The 20249-nt window shown below is 38.6% G+C and overlaps 1 protein-coding gene and 1 long non-coding RNA gene across 5 annotated transcripts in view; one reads left to right on the forward strand and one right to left on the reverse strand.

The window, feature by feature from the left end:
* syt7b (synaptotagmin VIIb) overlaps positions 1-20249 on the forward strand; it is a 93876-nt gene that overhangs the window by 44859 nt on the left and 28768 nt on the right. For 2 of the 4 annotated variants that reach the window (XM_034870536.1, XM_034870527.1), the window contains exons 3-6: positions 4920-4999; positions 7143-7283; positions 11296-11490; positions 17835-18182. In XM_034870536.1, the coding sequence (XP_034726427.1) occupies positions 4920-4999; positions 7143-7283; positions 11296-11490; positions 17835-18182 (764 nt within the window). Of the gene's footprint in view, positions 1-4919; positions 5000-7142; positions 7304-11295; positions 11491-17834; positions 18183-20249 lie in introns of all 4 variants that reach the window. The other 2 variants (XM_034870549.1, XM_034870540.1) reach the window with 2 other exon arrangements.
* LOC117944042 lies at positions 8905-19269 on the reverse strand. Its single transcript, XR_004656484.1, has 3 exons — positions 19257-19269; positions 10681-10686; positions 8905-8951 (listed from the first exon to the last, which is right to left on the reverse strand). It is a non-coding gene; the product is annotated as an uncharacterized LOC117944042 (long non-coding RNA).

Here is a 20249-nt window from a genome sequence, read left to right on the forward strand (position 1 = left end):
CCCCCCCCGAGATAACTGGGCTATTCAGAAAAAAACATTCTTAAGCTAAATTTCCATAATTCTGTAGTGTAAAAGTTATGATTGCGTACTAAACTAGCAAAATATGTTAATTGCTCCTTAAATCTTGCTATCATTGCTTTGGAGAAACAAAACGCACTGAACCTGACAAACCCATTTCTTATCATTTGTTTTTTTTCTCATTTTATCTGTGTCTCTGTCTTTGTTTTTTTGTGTCACCCTCCATCTTCTTTCTTACCAAATAGTCTGGTTTGTGTTTGTCCTTTTGTCACTTTATCTCCATGTCCTTGTCAGAATGTCACTGATTTCTTTTTCCAAGATTGTCCTGTCCTTCTCTTGCCTGTGCTGCCACTGTAGGTTAGTCCTTGTCTCTTTCTTACACATTATCTTTTGTTTGTTAGGCCTCCGTGCAGGCGACAGTCGTGGCCATTGGCATTATGTTTTTGGGTTGGCCGTCCGTCAGCCTGTCCCATTCCTGGGAATGTGATATCTCAGAAACGCCCGTAGGGATTTCCTTTTTTTTAATTCGGAACAAACGTCCGCTTTATTCAAGCATGAGGATTAGAATTTGCTGTTCAAATGTTAAACTCACTGTGACCTCACATAACCAATTTTTGGACATAACTCAACAACATAACATAACATAACATTTGATTGATAACGCTATATGATAACATTGTACTCAAATGTCTAGGATAAAATGATCTCTCATCAAATGCAAAGATAGCTGATTCATGTATTTATGACACATTCCCATCCTATGTTTTCTTGTACATTCTGTCCTCCATGGTCATTTTGCTCTTGACCTACTTACAGTAATTTAACCGAAACTACAATCTTTTGCTAACCTAACCAAGTGATTTTGTTGCCCAAATATTTCTACTGAACCCAATCAACGCAGCAATTACATTGCGTACAAAAAGTAATTTGGAAAACATACTTTCTAGGAGACATGGTTGATAAATTCAGGTTTTGTGTGTTTTGTTCACCTATCTGAGACATCAATATGAATGGTACATTTCTGGCCATAAAAGGAAAAAGATTCATATGAAAGCATTTGCTCCAGGAGACATGAAGCGGCCTGGAACTGGTTGCACGCCAATGGTTTTTTCACGGGAGTGGAAGTGGGAGGAGGGCGTAAGGGAGAGGCAGAGGCAGAAACGGCCACAGAGGCATACAGGCAGGAAGAGAGGATGATGCTGATCGGTGTTCAACGTTCAAGTGTGTGACAAACCTGATGACAGCACGACATTGTAAAATACTCCGGGGGGAAGCAGGACCACACATAAACTGGGAATCCCCCTCGGACCCTCTCACCTCTACTCTCCAGTACATCTAATGTGGTATCTTTATGTTCCTCTGAACAGCTTTGCCTTCATAATTCTGGAGTCTGTTTCAAATCTCCTCAATCATGTCCCTCTGTTTCTCACTTGCCCCTCTACTCTGTACTCCTGTTTCTCCCTGTCTCCTCGGTCTTCCCTTCTGTTTCTCACATCCACCCACACTCTCTCAACATTATACTTTCTCAACCCTCTCCTGCCTCCTCAAGATTTTATGATTCTGTTTATTCATAGATGAGCTGCACTTGATAGCAAATCCTTGACTGCTAGAAATCTATCCTACTGAGTCCCTGAATCTAATATTATTTTGTCCTATGTGTATGCACTGTTGATTATGAGTGTGTGTTTACAGTTCAATGGCTGACTGTAGGTACAGATCAGGTCAGGTTCCAACACTTGGCTTGCTATTGAAAATGTTTGTGCTTGAGCTGGACACATGCAATGTGACATGATAAATAATAGATACATTGTGGATGCATTAGTGAGAGATACAGAATAAAACATAAAGAGGCCACCTGTCTGCAGGTTACTGAAAGTTGCATTCAGATACACATTTAACACTCTTCTGTGTCTGAAAGCCTTCATGCTGCTTTAAATCCTTTTAATGAGTACAAGCATTCATTGTCATGTTTTAAGCAATAGATACTTTATTAAAAAGTCTGATAAGAAAGCCAGACACGTTAAAAATAAACATCAGCAATAAATCTTTGTTTTTAATTTTTAAGAATGTGATATTTTTAAACTAGAATGATGTTGCAGGTACACTTATTCAAATAAGGTGTCATAATATCATGACTGGGTTTATACTTTTTTATGAGACAATTCTGAATGCAGCGACGAGCACTCCTCTGTGACTCTTCTTACTATCGTGAATAATTGAAGGAACACAAATCCATTCAGCAAATCATGATGTAAGACTGTCCTCTTTTTGTCTCCCACATGGCTGCATAGGTTAGCACCATCCTTTACAATCAGGGTCATGGTTTGAATGTAAATGTGCTGTATTTATATAGCGCTTTTCTAGTCTTAACGACTACTCAAAGCGCTTTTACATCTACAGGATACATTCACCATTCACACACATTCATACACTGTGGCAGAGGCTGCCATACATGGTGCCACCTGCTCATCAGATAAACACTCACACACATTCACACTCCGATGCGCGGCATCAGGGACAACTTGGGGTTCAGTGTCTTGCCCAAGGACACTTCGACATGGGATTGCAGGGCCAGGGATTGAACCCCCAACCTTCCGATTGGCAGACACCCGCTCTACTACTGAACCCAGCAACTGCTCAGCTCGGTTTATTTTCCCTGTATGTGTATTCGTTTTTCCAGTTTCTTCCAGCAGTTCCAAGACATTCAGGTCAGGTGAACTGAAAAGTAAAAATAGCATGTAGGTGTGAATATTAAAAAGTTTGAGCATGTGAGGGGAAACTGATGTACTGTAGAAGATGGAACTGCATGCTTGGGGTGTGAATCTCCAGGCCCCTCATGATTCAATTCAATGGGCTACGGTGCAATTATAAAACGATTATTGAGGCATCTTAATGCAACAACATGTTTGATTTCTATACATGATTTATTTATATATTTATATTACTGTATGACTACTTGCTACTTTAAAACATAGCGTAATGATCCATAATTAAAATTACAGATATAAATACAATATTTGTATTGGAAATGAATGAGATGTGTCAACTGGAAGGTGACATTTGTCAGCACACATCCCAGGATTGCAAGGAACCAACAAGAAAAGAAACAAAAGTGTGCTTGACAACTTGCATACAGTTTGGTTCTTGTCCAGGTTCCTTTTTCCTTCAACTTTTATAGAAGCCAAAATCTTTGGGAATTTTTAAAGTGACATAACCGTTAAATAGCCTCCTGTGACTTGTACACACCAACATGCTAGCATACAGCAGAATAGAAACCATGTATTAAACTACAAATAAAAGACAAAGTCCTTCTTATTCTTGTTATAGTCACATTTAATTTTTTACTAATAACATCTAATGGCGGATTGCACCACTACTTCAGCATCATTATGCCTTCTACTGTTTGCAAAGGGGTTATTTGTAGCCGACGCCGCAGTCTGTTGCTGAAAAATCTCAGTTTTGAGGCAGAGGGAAGGCGTTAGATCAACACTTTAAAGAGTGAAGTTATTAATTAGTTATTGATGGTTCTTGTGCCTTCAAAAGCACCAGGGTGGAGAGTGTAGGAGAGAAACAGGATACACCTTAATTACTACAGTGCTTGAAAAAGCCAAGAGGAACAGGCCTCTCTGTATGTACAAACAAAAATGGTTTCTTTATTACATTACATGTCATTTAGCTGACTCTTCTATCCAAAGAGACTTACAATTGCTATATATGTCAGGTTGCATTCCTCTGGAGCAACTAGGGGTTAAGTGGCTTGCTCAGGGACACATCGGTTGATGTTCGCAGTGGAAATTGAACCCAGATCTCCCACACCAAAGGCATGTGTCATATCCACTGCGCCATCACCACCACCCGTTTCTCTTCTTTAGATAAAAACACTCATCCATGTGAGCAGAGTACTATTCTTCTCACATTATTTTTCTGGCACAATGTGATTTTTTTTTTCATAACTAATGTGGAGGAGCCAAAAGCAAAGTACTGCATATTTTGTCAAAATAGGGCATATGTGATTACAACTCAGTCAAGTTGATGATGATATTAGCTTATATCAACGACTATCTATAGCAACAGATGGTAATGTAGCTGAGCTGTCCAGAAGGGAGCAAGTCCAAAATTCTGGTTCCTTAAATATGGATAAAAGAAAAGAGGTATTTTGTCATCCATTGGACATGTTATGGCATATGTGCACTTTATATCCTTGTTGTAAGGCTATGTTGAAAGAACACTATGTATGAGTAAGACGGTCTGTGTGACTCAGCTTAAGAGCCCTCATTATCACCCTCAAGAGTTCAATGAACATAAAAGTCAATAAACTGCAAAACTCAATAATTGTAACAAGCTTAAATTGCTCTGATGAAAGCTCGATCCATTAAGTTGTAAAAATGTGCAGAAAGTAAGTAAAGTAAGCTTTAAAATATATTCCAATAGAAATGTCTGAATTTTTGCTGCCTATCAAGATTTTTCCAAATTATCGTTTTTAACCATTGCGATGGAAAGACTTCTAAATGTCCAGTTTTAATGAATGTTTAGTTTTACATGTCTTCCAGTTTTAAATTATTATGTGTGTACAAATGTCTGTGTAGATATGTATCACAGTATCTTAATGTGTCTGAATTTATTCAGTGCATTGTATAGTAAGAATGTACATTTTCTTTTGTTTGTGCCTGAAGACATGTCTGTGGTCCCTCGCCATGTTTTGATTCTCAGAAGCAGGCTGTAGTCCTGGCATCAAACCAATTTCTGTTCTTCCCTCATTTATCATATTTTACAACATGCTCATGACTTGATGCTATTCTGAAGCCTCCGTAATGTGCACTTCACTTGCAAAAATGCTTTTGGAAACAACGATCAAACATGACTTTAAGATCTGTCTCTGTCTCCCTCTTGTCTCTGTGCAGGGAAAGAGGAATAAGCCTGGGATGGAGACTGCCAGCTCTCCAGATTCTGTGAGAGGTCGAGGGGAAAATAAAGCCATCAAGTAGGTGTCAGAGGGGGTTTGGATGAAGGCATATGGAAATAATCTATGATGTATGATAGTATTGCATTTTAACAACCGTTTCTGATGGGGAAGCTAATTTTGTAGGGCTCCCCCTTGCACACTCTAAAATGTCCACCATGAAATGATGCCCTCAAGACAGTGTTATATGGGTAGGTTTCTCATTTATCAAAGATGTTGAACTATCTAGTCTCTTAAAAACCCAGTGGATGGAAGTAATGTTGTAGTGTTGGGAGTAACACGTTACAGAAGTAACTCAATTACAGTAATGTATTACTTTTTGCTGTAACACACTAATATAATGCAATATTATATCTGTTACAATCTCAGTAATGTAAATTACAATGCATTTTAATCTGGAAAAAAAACTCTTGACTAAAAGAGTTACGTTATTTCCTGTTGCTGGATTTAGATGGTTGAGATGACAGCAGAGACAGATTCTACACTTGCAAAATGGACATACTCCCATTATTTTTCATAAGTTATTATGCTGTGTTGAAGCCAGATGCTGTCCCGTCACTGTTCCTGTGGTTAGAGCCAAAACCAGAGACAGTACGGACAACCTCTGTGTCCCAACATGTAACGCTACGTCAGCGTGGACAGCGGTGTATCCAAGCAACTGACAGAAACATGTTGAGGATTAACGTTTAGGCTTGTTACACGTAAATATAAGCATTACATTTCATCAGTGGTGGAAAGCAGCTATTCAGTAGGCTACTTACAATACGGTACTTGTTTTATTGAGTATTTCCATTTTTGTCCTATTTTATACTTCAGATTAATAATACAAAATGTTAAACACTGGTTACTTGTATATTTTGTTTGGGCAAATCAAAGTTTGAGTTACGGATAAATAAGCTTTACCTCCAAATGCCATTTCTTTTAATCAGTTTGGAACACTGACAAACACAGAAATGTAAATGCAGTGGTCTCACATTGTTACGCAACACTGAAACAGTGTTATCCATCTTTAAATTGAAAACAGTAATTTCAAGAAATTGCATAGCTGTACTTATTTTATTTTGAATTGTAATATTAATTAAACTTTAGGGGCCCTATTTTAACGAGTGAAGCGCTTGGCACGGGGTGTTTAGGGCGTGTAGGAATGCCCTTTTGCCAGGCGAGTGGTTAATCATAGGTGTGTTTTGAGTTTAAAATGCTACAAACCAGAGTGTCATCTCCCATTCCCTTTAAAAGCTAGATGCGTTTTTTACTTGGTGCATTGCTATTATGATGGCGGATTTGCTAAGCAGGAAGGAGAGATTTTCAGGAGAAGAAATTGATCTTCTTATTAATACTATTTAACATTGTAATATTTTGTGTTTTTTATCTTTTGCATGTTTGTGAGCTGCTTCACATTCCTTTGTGTAATAAGCATAGAGTGTGCTTAGTAAAAATAAATGAATGCGTAATTGACTTTAGACCAGGTTTTTGTTGATAAGATAGCAATATGGCAAGAATGCACCTGAACACACCTCCCCGTAAGACCAGCACGCCCATGGGCTCACAGATGGGCGCAGGTGCATTTGCTATTTAAACGACGTGGGCGCTGGACGGGAAATCGTCAACTCCATCGGTCTTAAACTAGCAAAGACACTTGCGTTGGGCTTTGCGCTGCACCAGGTGCAAGATATGCCCTAGAGGTGCTAAAGCATGGGCATTGAATGACCCAGCTAACAATTTATATCACTAACTTGTTACTATTTTACTTCCAGTTTCCCAAATGCTATTCTCTCGGTTTATATGTTTCATCCATTATGGGTATCTTATAATGCACCGCTTTTTCATTATATCACGTTTTTGGACATTATAATTACAACAGACATATCTTAAACATTTCTATTTAACCTGTGGAATTGTGAGATGAATATGTTAGAGTCACCTTACAGTATATTTTATGAACAAATATGTTCAAACTATATACTAGCATCAATGTTTAAAGAACTGTCCCCTTTTAAAATATAACTTCATAGGCATTGACATTATTACAGTTTTCCTATTTATTTACACTCTCGCTGACCTTTAGATTCAACTCAACACTTCTTTCATCTGTCATGTTGTTCTTCTTCATAAATGTCTTTGATTGCTTGGTGCTCTTACCTGTCTTACCTCTCTCTCTTTCTAGCCACAATGATTTGGACAGAGACTTTTGGAATAACAATGACAGCAGCAATGTGCAACAGAGATGGAGCTCCTACCCGCCGAAGGAGTTCCTCTTAAACATGTCTCCCTATGCTCCCTACGGAGACCCTCGCCTCACGCCCAAGTGAGTCTCAGTCATGGCTGGTAAGGGACCCCTCAATCTGGGCAGGGCTGTAATGAACAGGGGCTTGTGTGCACCTTGGAAAACTCCCACAAAGCTGTATAAGTAGTTGACATAATAAAAATTATGACATTATTAGCACAGTAAAGATGTGTTTTGCAAACTAAATTAAAAAATAAATAAAGTTGAGTGTTGCTACAGTATTTGTTATATTTGTTATTCGTTAAGTATCTGATAAGTAAACAATATTAAAGTGTGTATATATATGTGTGTGTGTGTGTGTGTGTGTGTGTGTGTGTGTGTGTGTGTGTGTGTGTGTGTGTATGTATATATATATATATATATATACACACACACACACATACATACATACATACATACATACATACATACACACACACACATAGGATATATTTCAAAGACAGAGGTTGATCAATATATCACTCTGAGCAGTAAAAGGTCACATTTAATAGGCACAAAGCCTCATTTTGTAACGCTGTCTGGCCACATGTCTTTTAACAGAAGTCTCCACTCATCCCTGGTAATCCTCATGTTTTTGCTTTCAGGCATGCGAGGGGGTGTTTAGTATGCACTGCTGGCCATGCAGCACTTGATAGAGATGTGCAGCACCATCCCTCAATATTGCTCTGATTTGTAGGACTGCCATAACATTGACAGAAATTACGACCTTTTTCCAAATGATCGCTTTTAGAATGAAAGACGTGTTTCTGTCTGGCAACAGCTGTACGTAATTAATGGAACCTATCTGAAAAAAGAAAACAGCCTTTGAACCATACGTGTTTATGAGATTGAGGATTTTAGAGAGAATCTAATTTATGTTGGAGAGCCTCTTTTTGGTTGTTACAGTCAAAAGTCAACATCAAATATGGGAAATTTTATTTTAGTTTGCTTTTTAAAAAAGTGAAAAGGTTTGATAGCCCCATTCTCTACAGCCCTGCTAGCCTCATCAGACCCTCTTTACCTCTCACCTGGAGCCCATGGAGTGTTACCATGGAGACGGACAACCCTCAGAGAACAGATGTCATGTTCCTAAACCTTTTCCCCTTTTAAACAACCCAACCTCTCCACCCAATAAATTTAAATCTTCTTCTCAGGATACTGTAGCGTACTTTAATTTAATTTATACTTAGTCATTAGCAGAGGGTTGACTGTTGTTTATTTTTAAATGTTACTTTATCTTTGAATGGGTTAGAAAGTAGTATGCTTATTTGCTCTCTATCAGAGAGTTTGATGAGAAGTTCAACACCACTTTCTTTTTATCACTCTGTTTTTGTTAAATGTAAGGTAGGCTATATAGCTAGCTTAGCATAAAGACTGGAAACAAGGAAACGCCTAGCCTGGCAACAAAATCCAGCTACCAGCCCCTCGAAAGCCCACTGATTAACATGTTGTATCTAGTTTATTTAATCTACACAAACACCAAAGTGTAAAATGGCATTGGCTATTTTATGGCGCGTTTACACTGCTTACGTTTTTTTATGATGTGATTACATACAAAGTGAATACAAAGCTAATAAGGAATGAGCAAAATTTGCTTCTTTGTGTGAGTGGAAATATTTCAATTTGAGTGAGAAATTTATGTGACGCTATGTCACAAAAATCTGTGTCCTGCATTGTTGAATCAGAAATGAAGGAACAAATTATAGCTGTCTGTAGGCACCCAGAGAGATTAAAACGTGGAAGTTGGACTACCTGGTAAAATCTAAAATTATAATCTGTTGTTAGATGTTAGAATAGCCCTGATCAATCCAAACTCAGAAAACAAGCATTTTAAAAGACCTTAGCTTGTCTGAGACGGGTCTTCCTTCGGACAGACCTGACAAAGTATAAATTTAGACTTTTTACAAATGGGCATCATAATGTAGTGCTTTCTGCTTAGTTTTGATCCGTTTATTATTAAAATGGTTAATATTTGTTTTTGCACTGAGTTGGTAGTAAGAGGTATCGGTAGACAGATATTTTTACCTTTTAAATATCTGTTTCCTTATGATTCCAGCCTTTGTGCTAAGCTAAGCTAACCAGCAGCTGGTTGTCGCTTCACATTTAACAGGTATAAGATTGGTGTGTAATCTTCTCATCTAACTCTCCACAAGAAAACTAATAAGTGTATTTCTCAAAGTGTTTAACTGTTTATTGGGCTAATTTCTTTTTTACTTCATTCACTGTTGTGTTGTTTTTTCTGTGTGTAAATTTGTGTGTGTGTGTGTTTTACTCCCCTCACCTTTTCCTGCACTCGGTATTTGTTGTCACTACTCCCACTATCACTCATAGTACAGTTAAGTGCTTTATGGCTGCCTGATGGTCCTCCTAAGTCTGGTCTCCTGACCCTATTCCAATAATAGACTTTTCCCACCATGTACAGTACAGCAATTAAGTGACTGGATGGTAAATCTTCTGAGAGAGAGAGAGAGATATATATATATAGATAGATAGATAGATAGATAGATAGATTGATATATCTCAACCTTCATTCCATTATTCAGATGCATCTCACACATCTCTGAGGAATTAAGTGGACCTGTTCATTCCTATCCTCTTATTACAACTCAGTGTGACTCTTTCAAAACCACAGCATGATCAATTACTCTACCTGTGCAGTGATGTTTAAATTTAGGTAAAATCAAGTAGCAGCAGCGACTGTTGTGATTGCATTGCATTTGGTTATTAAGATAATAATATACATAATATCTATATTTGACTGGCATTTAATTGACTGATGATAGTGGCATTTTTGAGATATGTGATAGCAGATCAGTGAGTCAACCATTTCTTACTCCTTACTGTCAAGAGAGTGATGCCTTTAGGCAGGTTTGTTTATCAACTTTTAAATTCACAGGCAATTCAAAGTGCATACATAAGATGAAAAACAAATGCAAGGGAAATACTATAATCATAAGCACAGGAAAGTTTTTAGAGTATTTAGACTGCTTTAAAACAGGTTGTCAGAAAATGTCATTGTTTAGTGAGAAATCATGAATTTTACCATCAGCCTACACTTAATGTATAATTGCTGTTGAAGACATTGTCCCGGTGTGCAGCTGTGTGTGTCATGTGGTTTGTCCTCACTGAAAGGTCCCTGTACTGAAGCCGACGTTCTGTCTGTACTTGTCTCTGTGATGTCTTAAGTCGAGATCAGCTGGGGTGGGTTAGGTGGCACGATTTAAGTATGCTAAAGTTTCACACAAACTCATTAGATAATGGTGCTTTTGTTTTTCATTGAGAGCTGCAGGTGGGTTGCTGTGAGATTTGAGTGGCATTAGTGTTCTGTTATCATTACCTGCATCTCAAATACTTAAGAACCCTCTGCATTGTTCCTCAGCTATTATGCCCAATTCACAGAGCCAGCAAATCATTCTTTGTGGAGTGAAATGAGGCTAACCTGCTGCTGCATCTCTAAACTCCCAAAACTCCTGTGTCCTTTTATCACCAGAGATATTTTTAAAAACTGATTTTAGTAAAGTGAGAAGCTGCAATAAGAAATCACTACAGGCAGTGTATTCTAAGTAGTTACTGTGCCAGTGAGGGAATTGGGCATTACAATTGTCTTAATCACTTACTTTTGTCTTAACATAAACAAATAAAGTAATCCATTGGCCGCGAGTGCTGTGCATTTTGAACAGAAATTTTGTATTATGGAAGATTGGTTTTTGTTCAAGACGAGTGTCCACAGAAAAACAACTGTGTTCTCCAATTTACCCACATGGTAATACGGGAAATCTCAGCTCCGACCGTGTCACTGTTTTTTTTCTGGCTTTCTAAGTCACCAGCAGCAGCTGCTCAGGGTTGTTGTTTACTGGACACTTGTGGCTGAACTGAGAGCTCACAAAGTGTCTCACTCACCAGTTTGACTTATTTTACTGATGACTCTTTTGCTGTCCGGCTCTGTACGTCTGTCTCTCGTCTGTCCGTCTGTTTCTCTTCTTTGTATCCTGGTCCTATCTTTCTGTCTGTCGGTGTTTCTTTGTCTCTGATCCCACTCCACTGTTCCTCCAAGTGGGGCTGTGGATAAGGGTGGGCAGTATGGTGCTGGACCCTCACCAGGGGCAAGTGACAGCGGGGGTGGTTCTTGCTCTGGGGCAGGGCCCAGTCGCAGTGACAGCGTTCGAAGCATGGTGACGGGGGGCAGCAAGGCCGGTCGCTGGCAGAAGGTCCAGAGCCACATGCATGCCGGTGGCCTACGGTTTGGCAAGTGAGTGGCACATGGTGACAGGGGTCACGCATGAGGGGCAACAAGGGCACAACAACAGCATGGTATGGATATCAAGAAAGAGTGTGAGTTTTGTAAAAACATAGTGAATGGCATTGTTGCATGTACACTTGAAGATGAATGTCAACAGGAGATTTTTTTTTACACAATGCAGATGAAGAGAATGTAAGGATGGGCTGGAAGAGAAGGCAGCTGCTTCAGTCCTTTAAACAAAGTGAATCCACACATTCATGCTATTCTTCTGCAGCCTCCAATTTTCTAAAGGCTGTGGCAGTTTTGAGGATTTTAAAAAGAGGCTAACGAAACTCTTCAAAGGTGGTGTGCTTGTTCATCTGAAGTAACAGCTTTTTAAATTCAGAGTGGGTTGCATAAACAGCAGGAGAGCTGTTTTATTAGGCCAGTGGTACAAAAGGAGCCCTGTCCTAAGAGATGGTTCAATGCAGCTTAATTTTAACCAAAGTTCACTGTGTATCAACCTCTGCAAATAACTCAGAAGGTGTGTTTTTGCAATTATGTTTGTACACCAGCCAAACAACTAACAGATATTCAACATGATAAGCTAATAGTGTAAACAGCAACGATTGATAATTGAGTTGCTAAGTTAGAGGAGCTATTTGCCCTTGTTTTTGAAGTAAAAGTCCCATTTATTTTTTAAATTGACAATTCTGTGACTCACAGTTTAAGCAATTCTACGGCTTAGATCAGCATGAAACTCCCTTCGTTGTCAAATTGTCAGTACAAAAGATTAACTAATCTGGTTACCAGTATTCGATAAAAAGTCAAAGGGATAAGCCTGTGTACATACTGACTTTGAGGCAGACATTAACTATGATTGTAGGATTAGGACCTGTTCACCAAATGTATGGCCAAAGCATGTTTTCTCAGAAAGAAGTAGCCATAACATTGACCTAAAGGATTGTCCAGGATAGCCCTGTGTTTCTATGTTCAGTATCATTGAGGATATCGCTTTAAGGAAAATTTGGAAATGGGAATACAGAATGGGCAAAAAGCTGCGACTCCTCCCACTTCTCAATAATATAAACATGAAAACATAAAAATGAAGACTAAGTATTTTACTATATTGCATTCCACAAAGGTGAAATACAAAACATCAAAATATACAGTTTTATAACCACAGTCACATCTAATTTACAACCAAAAACTAGCATGTGCTCAATTGTTCCCCTTCCTAACACCAACCATGCATGGCTTCTTCTCCAAAGCAACTGGAGCTGAGTCTCATGGGTAAAGTCAAAAAGATAGGAAACATAGCTGAACTTATAAAGGTGTGTTCAGAATAATAGCAGTGTGTTTAAAAAAAAAAAAAGTGAATACTACTCAAAATCCTTAGAATAGCTTTTAATTCCATAATATCAATGCATTGGGAACACTGAACATTCAATTCCCAATCAGAACATAACCAAAATGAATACTAGGCTGTTCAAAAAAATACATTTTGTTTTTTCTACAAACTCACACATTTAATGTGTAAATTGGCCACTCCATGACATCAGTCTTGTTCATCTTGAACCAAGACTTGCTAGGACCCAAAAAAGAAAGAACAATTTTGCTCTCATTGGTCCACAGGATGTTGCGCCATTTCACCTTTGGCCAGTCAATGTGTCCTTTGGCAAATTTCAACCTATCGGTACATGTCTTTTTTTCAGCAGTAGGACTTTCTAGCTGAAAGCCTTCTTTCTGATCGCAACAGTACTCACAGATAACTTTAAGTCTTCTTTGATTTTCCAGGAGCTGATCATTGGTTAAGCCTTTAACATTTTGGCTATTCTTTGATCCATTCCCATTGTAGTTGACCGTTTTTCCCACGTCATTCAGGCTTTGGGTGCCATTTCAAGACATTTGAAATCATTTAAAAGTATTTCAGTGTGAAATGAACTATAACCAGCATGCACAACATTTGCTTCCTTCCTTCCCTAAATATGGGCCATAATTGACACCTGTTTCTTCAAAGAATCAATCACCTCACTAATTGAACACAATACTGCTGTTGGTGCACATTTTTTTGTTTAGTAATTAACGCGTGGCATCAGTGTAAATGCGTGTCTTTGTACTAACAATCAACAATGAATAACTTGTTGTCCAACAGTTTAAACTTCATTTTGGATATGGCAAACTAATCAAACTAATCAAACAAAATAACTGCTCTTCTTTTAATCTTACCACATGACCATACACCTAACCACGGTCAAAAAACTGTGACCTTGCTGTGCGCAACACAGCTGAACCAATTAGGCCACATTTAAATAAACTTTCCCACCTCCAGCATCACATGCTGGTCATCAATAAAATGGCGCCAACAACTGCTATTATTTTGAAAATGCCTTTTTCAGTAACAGATTCCATTACATAGAATGGGCAGCATTCTATGTCTGTTGGTCTGTTGGTTTTCTATGACTCTACAACACTTACAAGTACATTTTTCGCCATGTAGAAATATCACTTCTACCAAAAAATATGATTTATGAGCTTAGTGATATTGGACTGCTATTATTTGGGGTATTATTTTGGGTGAGTTGGACGGGGAAAAACAAATGATGGTTCGTGAAAGCTGCATGATTTTTTGTGTATGCATTGAATAGAATAATGAATAAAAGATCTATGTATGTAAATTGGTGCCCATATAATCAGTCTCTTGTACTGTATTGCCTAAGTAATTCATTCAGTAAATCTAGAGCAGAAAATACTTATATTATATAAAAGATTATAAACAAGTACAGCATGTAGATTTACAATAGAACACTTTGAAAGTCATCCTCCATTCAACTATCTTTAGCCAACTTCTATCTATAATTGTTTCATGTTATGATACAGTAGATTGATTAGAAACCCAGCAGAATTCTGCCTTCAGACTTGGTATTTATAGACATAAATTGCTTCCATGCATAAGGAATTAATTTTTCACGTTTGACTTATTTTCACAAGGTATAAAGTATTTATTCATAAAGTAAATCTTTTAATACACTGTATTTTAACATCACTATTAGACTTGCACAATTTTTGGATTTGAATTTAAATTGTACTATTCTTCACTCCTGTCACTCCTCCTTTTAGATCTACCGGTCTTTCCATTTCTCCTCTGGAATTGGTTTCTATTTGTGGGCATTTACCTCCCCACCCTCTCTCTCACACTCTGGCTCTTCTCTGTTGGTTTTTCTTTTCCTTTCTCGCTCTGACTCTGTCACCTTGTTCTTCACCCTCCTCAATTTTCCTTAATTACAAAATCATTCAAGGTTTATAGTCATCTTAATTGACTTTCAAGCAAGAAGAAATGTGAAAATAACCCTCTAAGTCAGTAATACAATACAGCAGATAAAGAGGGCGCTTGCTCAGGGAATGTGAATGACTGCATGGTTCTGGTTCTTTACAGACAGATGCAGAAGACAATAAAGATCTACAGCAGCACCTGAAAGCATAAGTAGATACAACAATCAAAGGAAAGGACTCTGTGTTGTAAGGCAAGGCAAGGCAAGGCAAGGCAGCTTTATTTGTATAGCACATTTCAGCAACAGGGCAATTCAAAGTGCTTTACACAAAATCAGTTAAGAAATAAAAACACTGTAGAGCAGTGTAGAGAACTTGTAGAGCCTTCAAGTTAAAAAAAAAAATCATATGTATATAAGAGTAAATTCTTTGCCAAATTTATGACAGCGAACAGACTGGCAAAATGTATTAGCCCATGGACCCGCTCCAAGCTGTCTGGCCTAATGCCATCATGAATCCAGCCAGATGTATTGATTTATGATGTCATTTGTGATAACATGACCCAGAAATAATGTGCAACACAAAGCTTTCTATGTGTGCAACTGGATCCTTTCTATTTATCCTTCATATCTACACGTGGCTGTACCAACGCTGCAGTGTCTGGTTTATATATATTTGATGGTCAAATGACAACCTTTTATTGTTCTAACATTGCATTTCAACTCTGTCCACCAATCCAAATGGAACACGTCTTGTGATTAGACCATATGAACAATACATCATGTGGAGAGAAGATTGATCTTGGAAAAGTTTAAACCAACATATACACTGTAAAAAAGTAATCGTTGGTAGGTAAACTTAAAAAAATACAGTGTGTTATATATATATATAGATGCTTTAAGAGCTTAAGTTTATCAGAACTCAAATAAGTTAACATAAAATGAATGACAAGAAACTTTTATATAGCCTTTTAACTTATTTAACAATGTATGAACATGAAGATGAGTAGAGTCAGCTTGAAGTGTGAGTGCACACAGCCATCAATGACATAAATAATAAAAAAATGTTTTCTTTTACATCTTTTATACAACGTGGCAAAGTGTGAGCAGCCACTGTAATTAGGGCTGGGTATTAGTACCCAATACCTTTTTACGGGATCATCAGAAATAACCCAGTATCAAAACTCCATGTTTGTTCCAGTCAACATACAACAACAAACAATCAATCACAGTCTTACAATACCTGCATTTAATCCTTTTTGTAGTCAGATCTCCACAAAGATAACAGGCAGTTCTGTGTGCCAAGATGCCATCAACACATTTGAAAATCATCTAAATACAACTTTACCCATGAGCCTCAGCTGCAGTTGCTTTGGAAAAGAAGCCAGTCAGAGGCACGAATCATAGCTGTAGCAAATTCAAAACACTTTCTTTGTTTCTTTTGGGTTGCTTCAAAACACTTTGCCAAAATTGACAAAGAACCCAAAATTAAAGTGATTTAAAAATTGAAAAACAAAGTATTTGAAGCTCCTTGATTGTATATACCTTAACATACAGAAGAAGATTAGGGCCACTGGTGAAATATTTATGGGAGTTCTGACTTTATTCTCAGAATTGCATGCATCTTATGAGTCATGATGAACTTATCTAGTCAGGTTTTGTATATACACATATACCTTGTACCTTTTTGACTTATATCAAAGAACCTAATATTATTTAAAGGCAGTAGCTTGCCTTGAACTTAAAGCTTTATCCAAGCCTGGGAAGTGCCCCAACTACCATTTGGCTTCTGTGCAGAAAATGAACCAGGCTTTTACCTTTGGAACCCTAAATGCCCAAAATGTCTCCTCCGGCCTCAAAACTCTGTAACACATCTGCTTTACAGATAACTAGCAAACAACTTTTATTCATTAATTCACATGTATTCAGTTAAAATATTATGCAAAAGTAAATCTACATTCTCATCAAAGCCTTTCCTCAGGAAAGACCTAATAGCGTGCAACATGTGAGTGAGTGTGTGTGAAGGAGGGAACCTGCATGCATGGGTGCATGTACAGTATATGAGCTCTGTCTTATATTTACATGATCCAGCATTGCTCTGCTCCTCAATGGGCTTGTCTCATGGCTCTCCACCAGAGTTAGAGCCGAGATAATACTGAAGAGAAAGCGCTAACACAACTCAACTCCAGGCAATAAATCCTCCCTCACAGTATTAGCTCCAGACAGAGCTGTTCAGTACAAGCTTATAGTTTTCAGGCAGGGCAGTAATTGAAGGGTGGATAAGCGGTGAAGCATTATTACATAATTGTAAGAGTAGCAGACCGGTAATTAAAGAGCAGACTTTATGAACACTGATCGGAGGTGGTGTGGAGATTGATTGATATAAGGGCTGAGAGTTGAGAATGGACGAATGGACAAAAGAGATGGAGAACAGTTGAGCTCAGAAGTACAAAGGTAAAGAAAAGAGTGGAAGGTGAAAACGGAGCAGTAGCAGAAAGGACCTTAGAGAGAGACTGGTGGGAGAGAAAGGCAAGAAGGTGTAAGTAGGTCAAGGCTAATTAAAGGAAGAGGTAACATACAGAAACAATTTAGCGCTGCAGATAGAGAAAAGAGACTGAGATAATGACACTTTCACTTCCACTGTAGAGGTTTGTTTTGACGCCAGTTTGGAGAAAAATAATTGAATCTTTACACGTTGCATGCCAGCCCATTCACACACTCATACACTGTCATGCAGCATACGCGTAAAACTCAACACAGTTGTTTTTATACAGATGTTGAATAGTAATCGAAATCTTTATGACAACTCTTTTCTTCTTTCTCCCTTTTTCACTGGTCTTCTTTGTTCTTTCTTCTCTCTTGATCCCCTCTCCCATGGATACTCACTGTGAACACTGCTGTATCTATGTTTTGCCATTTTTACCTTCTGCTTCCTTTTGATATCAACATGATCACGTTACTTTTTTTATACATAAATACTTTCATCTCTTCTAAATCCCTTTTAAAACTACCTGCCCTGTCCTGTATGTCTCATGTTATCTCTAACTTGGATGTCTTCCCTGTTGTATCCATCTCTGTCCTCGGTGCTCCCATGTTTCTGTTCAGTTTCGGGGACGCTTCCCTCTCGTCTGCTTCCACCCTGGAGCACATCCCGTCCTCGGCCGTGGCGCGCCCTCGGCCTCTAGTCCGGCAGCAGAGCCTCCAACAGCCCCTCACTCACCAGCCCCCTCCGGGCCCAAACGACCCCCCAGTCACCTCACAGAGCCTGGGCCAGCTGCACACAGGCCCAGGCGGCGGGGGCCACCGTGGGGGCCCGCGCGGGGTCCGGGGGAGTCCGGCTGGAACCTCCCGGCACAGAGGAGCAGGGACAGGTCGATCGAGGTCAAATCCTGGGAGCTGGGATCACATGATGGAGCAGATCCGCCACAGAGGGCTGGATGTCAAGTCGTTCTTGTAAGTGTCATGAAGTTTTCTACTCTGTAAAATGTTGCTTTGGGAAAGCGTGTCAAAAGACATTACCTTTGCAAAATTTTAAATGTTGAAATGTTGTTGAGGCTTTGCCAGAGATACGGATTCAGGTCAACTGAGATAACTTTTCAGGATATAGTTTGCAATGTTGATGGATGTATCAATGTTTACTACATTATGCACATTAAGTCATTGTCCACCATCAACAGGTGACGTTGTCTTCTCACAGACACTGTAATCTCTGAGTATGCTGCAAAGTGAGTTGTAGATATAACATCTGAATATTATCATATATTTACCAAGTGTATATATATTGTGAATACCTAATAACTCTAGAGGGTCTTAAGAAAACAAAATATGTTTTGAACTTGTCCAAAGTATATTTATGAATTTAACTGGGTTGTAAAAAGTTTCATAAAACCAAGATTTACACAAGGTCTTCATCTATTGCATGTGTGCATCATCACAGCATGCATACATGAACTTCACAGTTGCAGTAACATGCTGGGGCTGTTGTAAGGTTATTTTCCTCTATATGGATCCTTTGTGTCTAGATTCATAGCAAAACTTTGGAGGAGGAATGCATGGGTTGAAACAGCTGGGCAGCATTGGAAAGCTGTTAAATTATTAGTTCTAAAACAGGTTCAGCTTTTTGAATAAACTGCGTTTTTACACACGATCTAAATACTACAGACTTGATCAATCTCTCTTGATAATAGTTTTTCACACATTATACACAACAATAAGAAACACATTTTAAAATAACTACTTCTAACCCAATCAGTGTTCAGAAGAAAAATTCTGTCACCCTGCACTTTGGCAGAGATAATAACGTTTTTTTTACAACATTAGCGATTTTCAGATTCTTCCACTACAGAGTTGGGCGGCTGCTGGTGTGCGAAGGCTACTTATTGTTTGAGATACTGAGCACGAAGAGCTCTCTTTCTCCGCTTGACTTGAATAACAGATTACAGGCGATGTGCTCTACAAAGCAGCATCACGTAGACGTCTCCCTCTCCCCTTCTAACCATGAACATAGACAATCACACCAATTTACACACAGAGCTCTATACTCCGGTACTTTATGCATCTCTTCCCATAACAGTGTCTCCAGGCCAGTGACCTCCCTGCCTTTGTACATCATGATTCAAATGAGGCTGGGCACATATATAGGGAGGTGGCATCGCCTATCGGCCCTGTTCCTAATGAATTTTACTGGACCAAACATGTCAGTTGTTGAGCCTGAGGGAAAACATTTTGGGGAGTAGGAAAATCATGTAATCAGTGGGGTATGAACGACCAAAGGCAGCATATTTCTCCTTCCACGTGTGCAAATGCGCCCCCCCCCCCCCCCCCCCCCCCCCCCCCCCCCCCCCCCACACGCCTACATTTCAGATCAATAGAGCTGGTCTAGGAGTTAATGATTTCAGAACCCTGTTGTTGGTGTGCGTGTGTCTTTTATGGACATCTATACAAATCCATTCCCCTTATCGACGGGCCTCATGTTGGTACTGTTTACACATCCCCAGTGGTTTCTCAAGTGCTAGTGTGCTCCTCTTGAGATCATAAATGAGAGATATAGATAGATGAGAGGAAGAATATCAGAAGAAAAATAAGGAGAAACTGACAAAAACATCAGTCAGGTAAATAGGGAGGATTTAAGATGCACATTTTGTTGTCTGTTGATCCTATTGATATTTGTTAATACTTATTGGCCATGTACAAAATCACACAAGTATTATTACTAGATACATAGTATCTGGCTCATCTTTTCAGGATTTAAACATTTGTGAAAGAAGTATTGATTACTGTATTAACACACTGTTTCAGGAACACCACATGAGCCATCTCTGTTTGTTTTCTCCTAAAATAAAATGTTTGAGTAATTATTAACGTTTCTTTACCGCTGCTAATCTGCAAAATAAAAATGGAAAGTTGTCCTAAATGTTTTATAATTATGCCTTCAAATTGGCAGTCAGGTGATTATTAAGGATGAGCCTAATCATGTTGAAATTGCCCTTTAAGAAATGACGGCTGTAAGTAAATACATAA

This window comes from Etheostoma cragini, chromosome 1 (assembly GCF_013103735.1).
Source record: "Etheostoma cragini isolate CJK2018 chromosome 1, CSU_Ecrag_1.0, whole genome shotgun sequence".
In the NCBI taxonomy this organism is placed as follows: Eukaryota; Metazoa; Chordata; class Actinopteri; order Perciformes; family Percidae; genus Etheostoma; species Etheostoma cragini.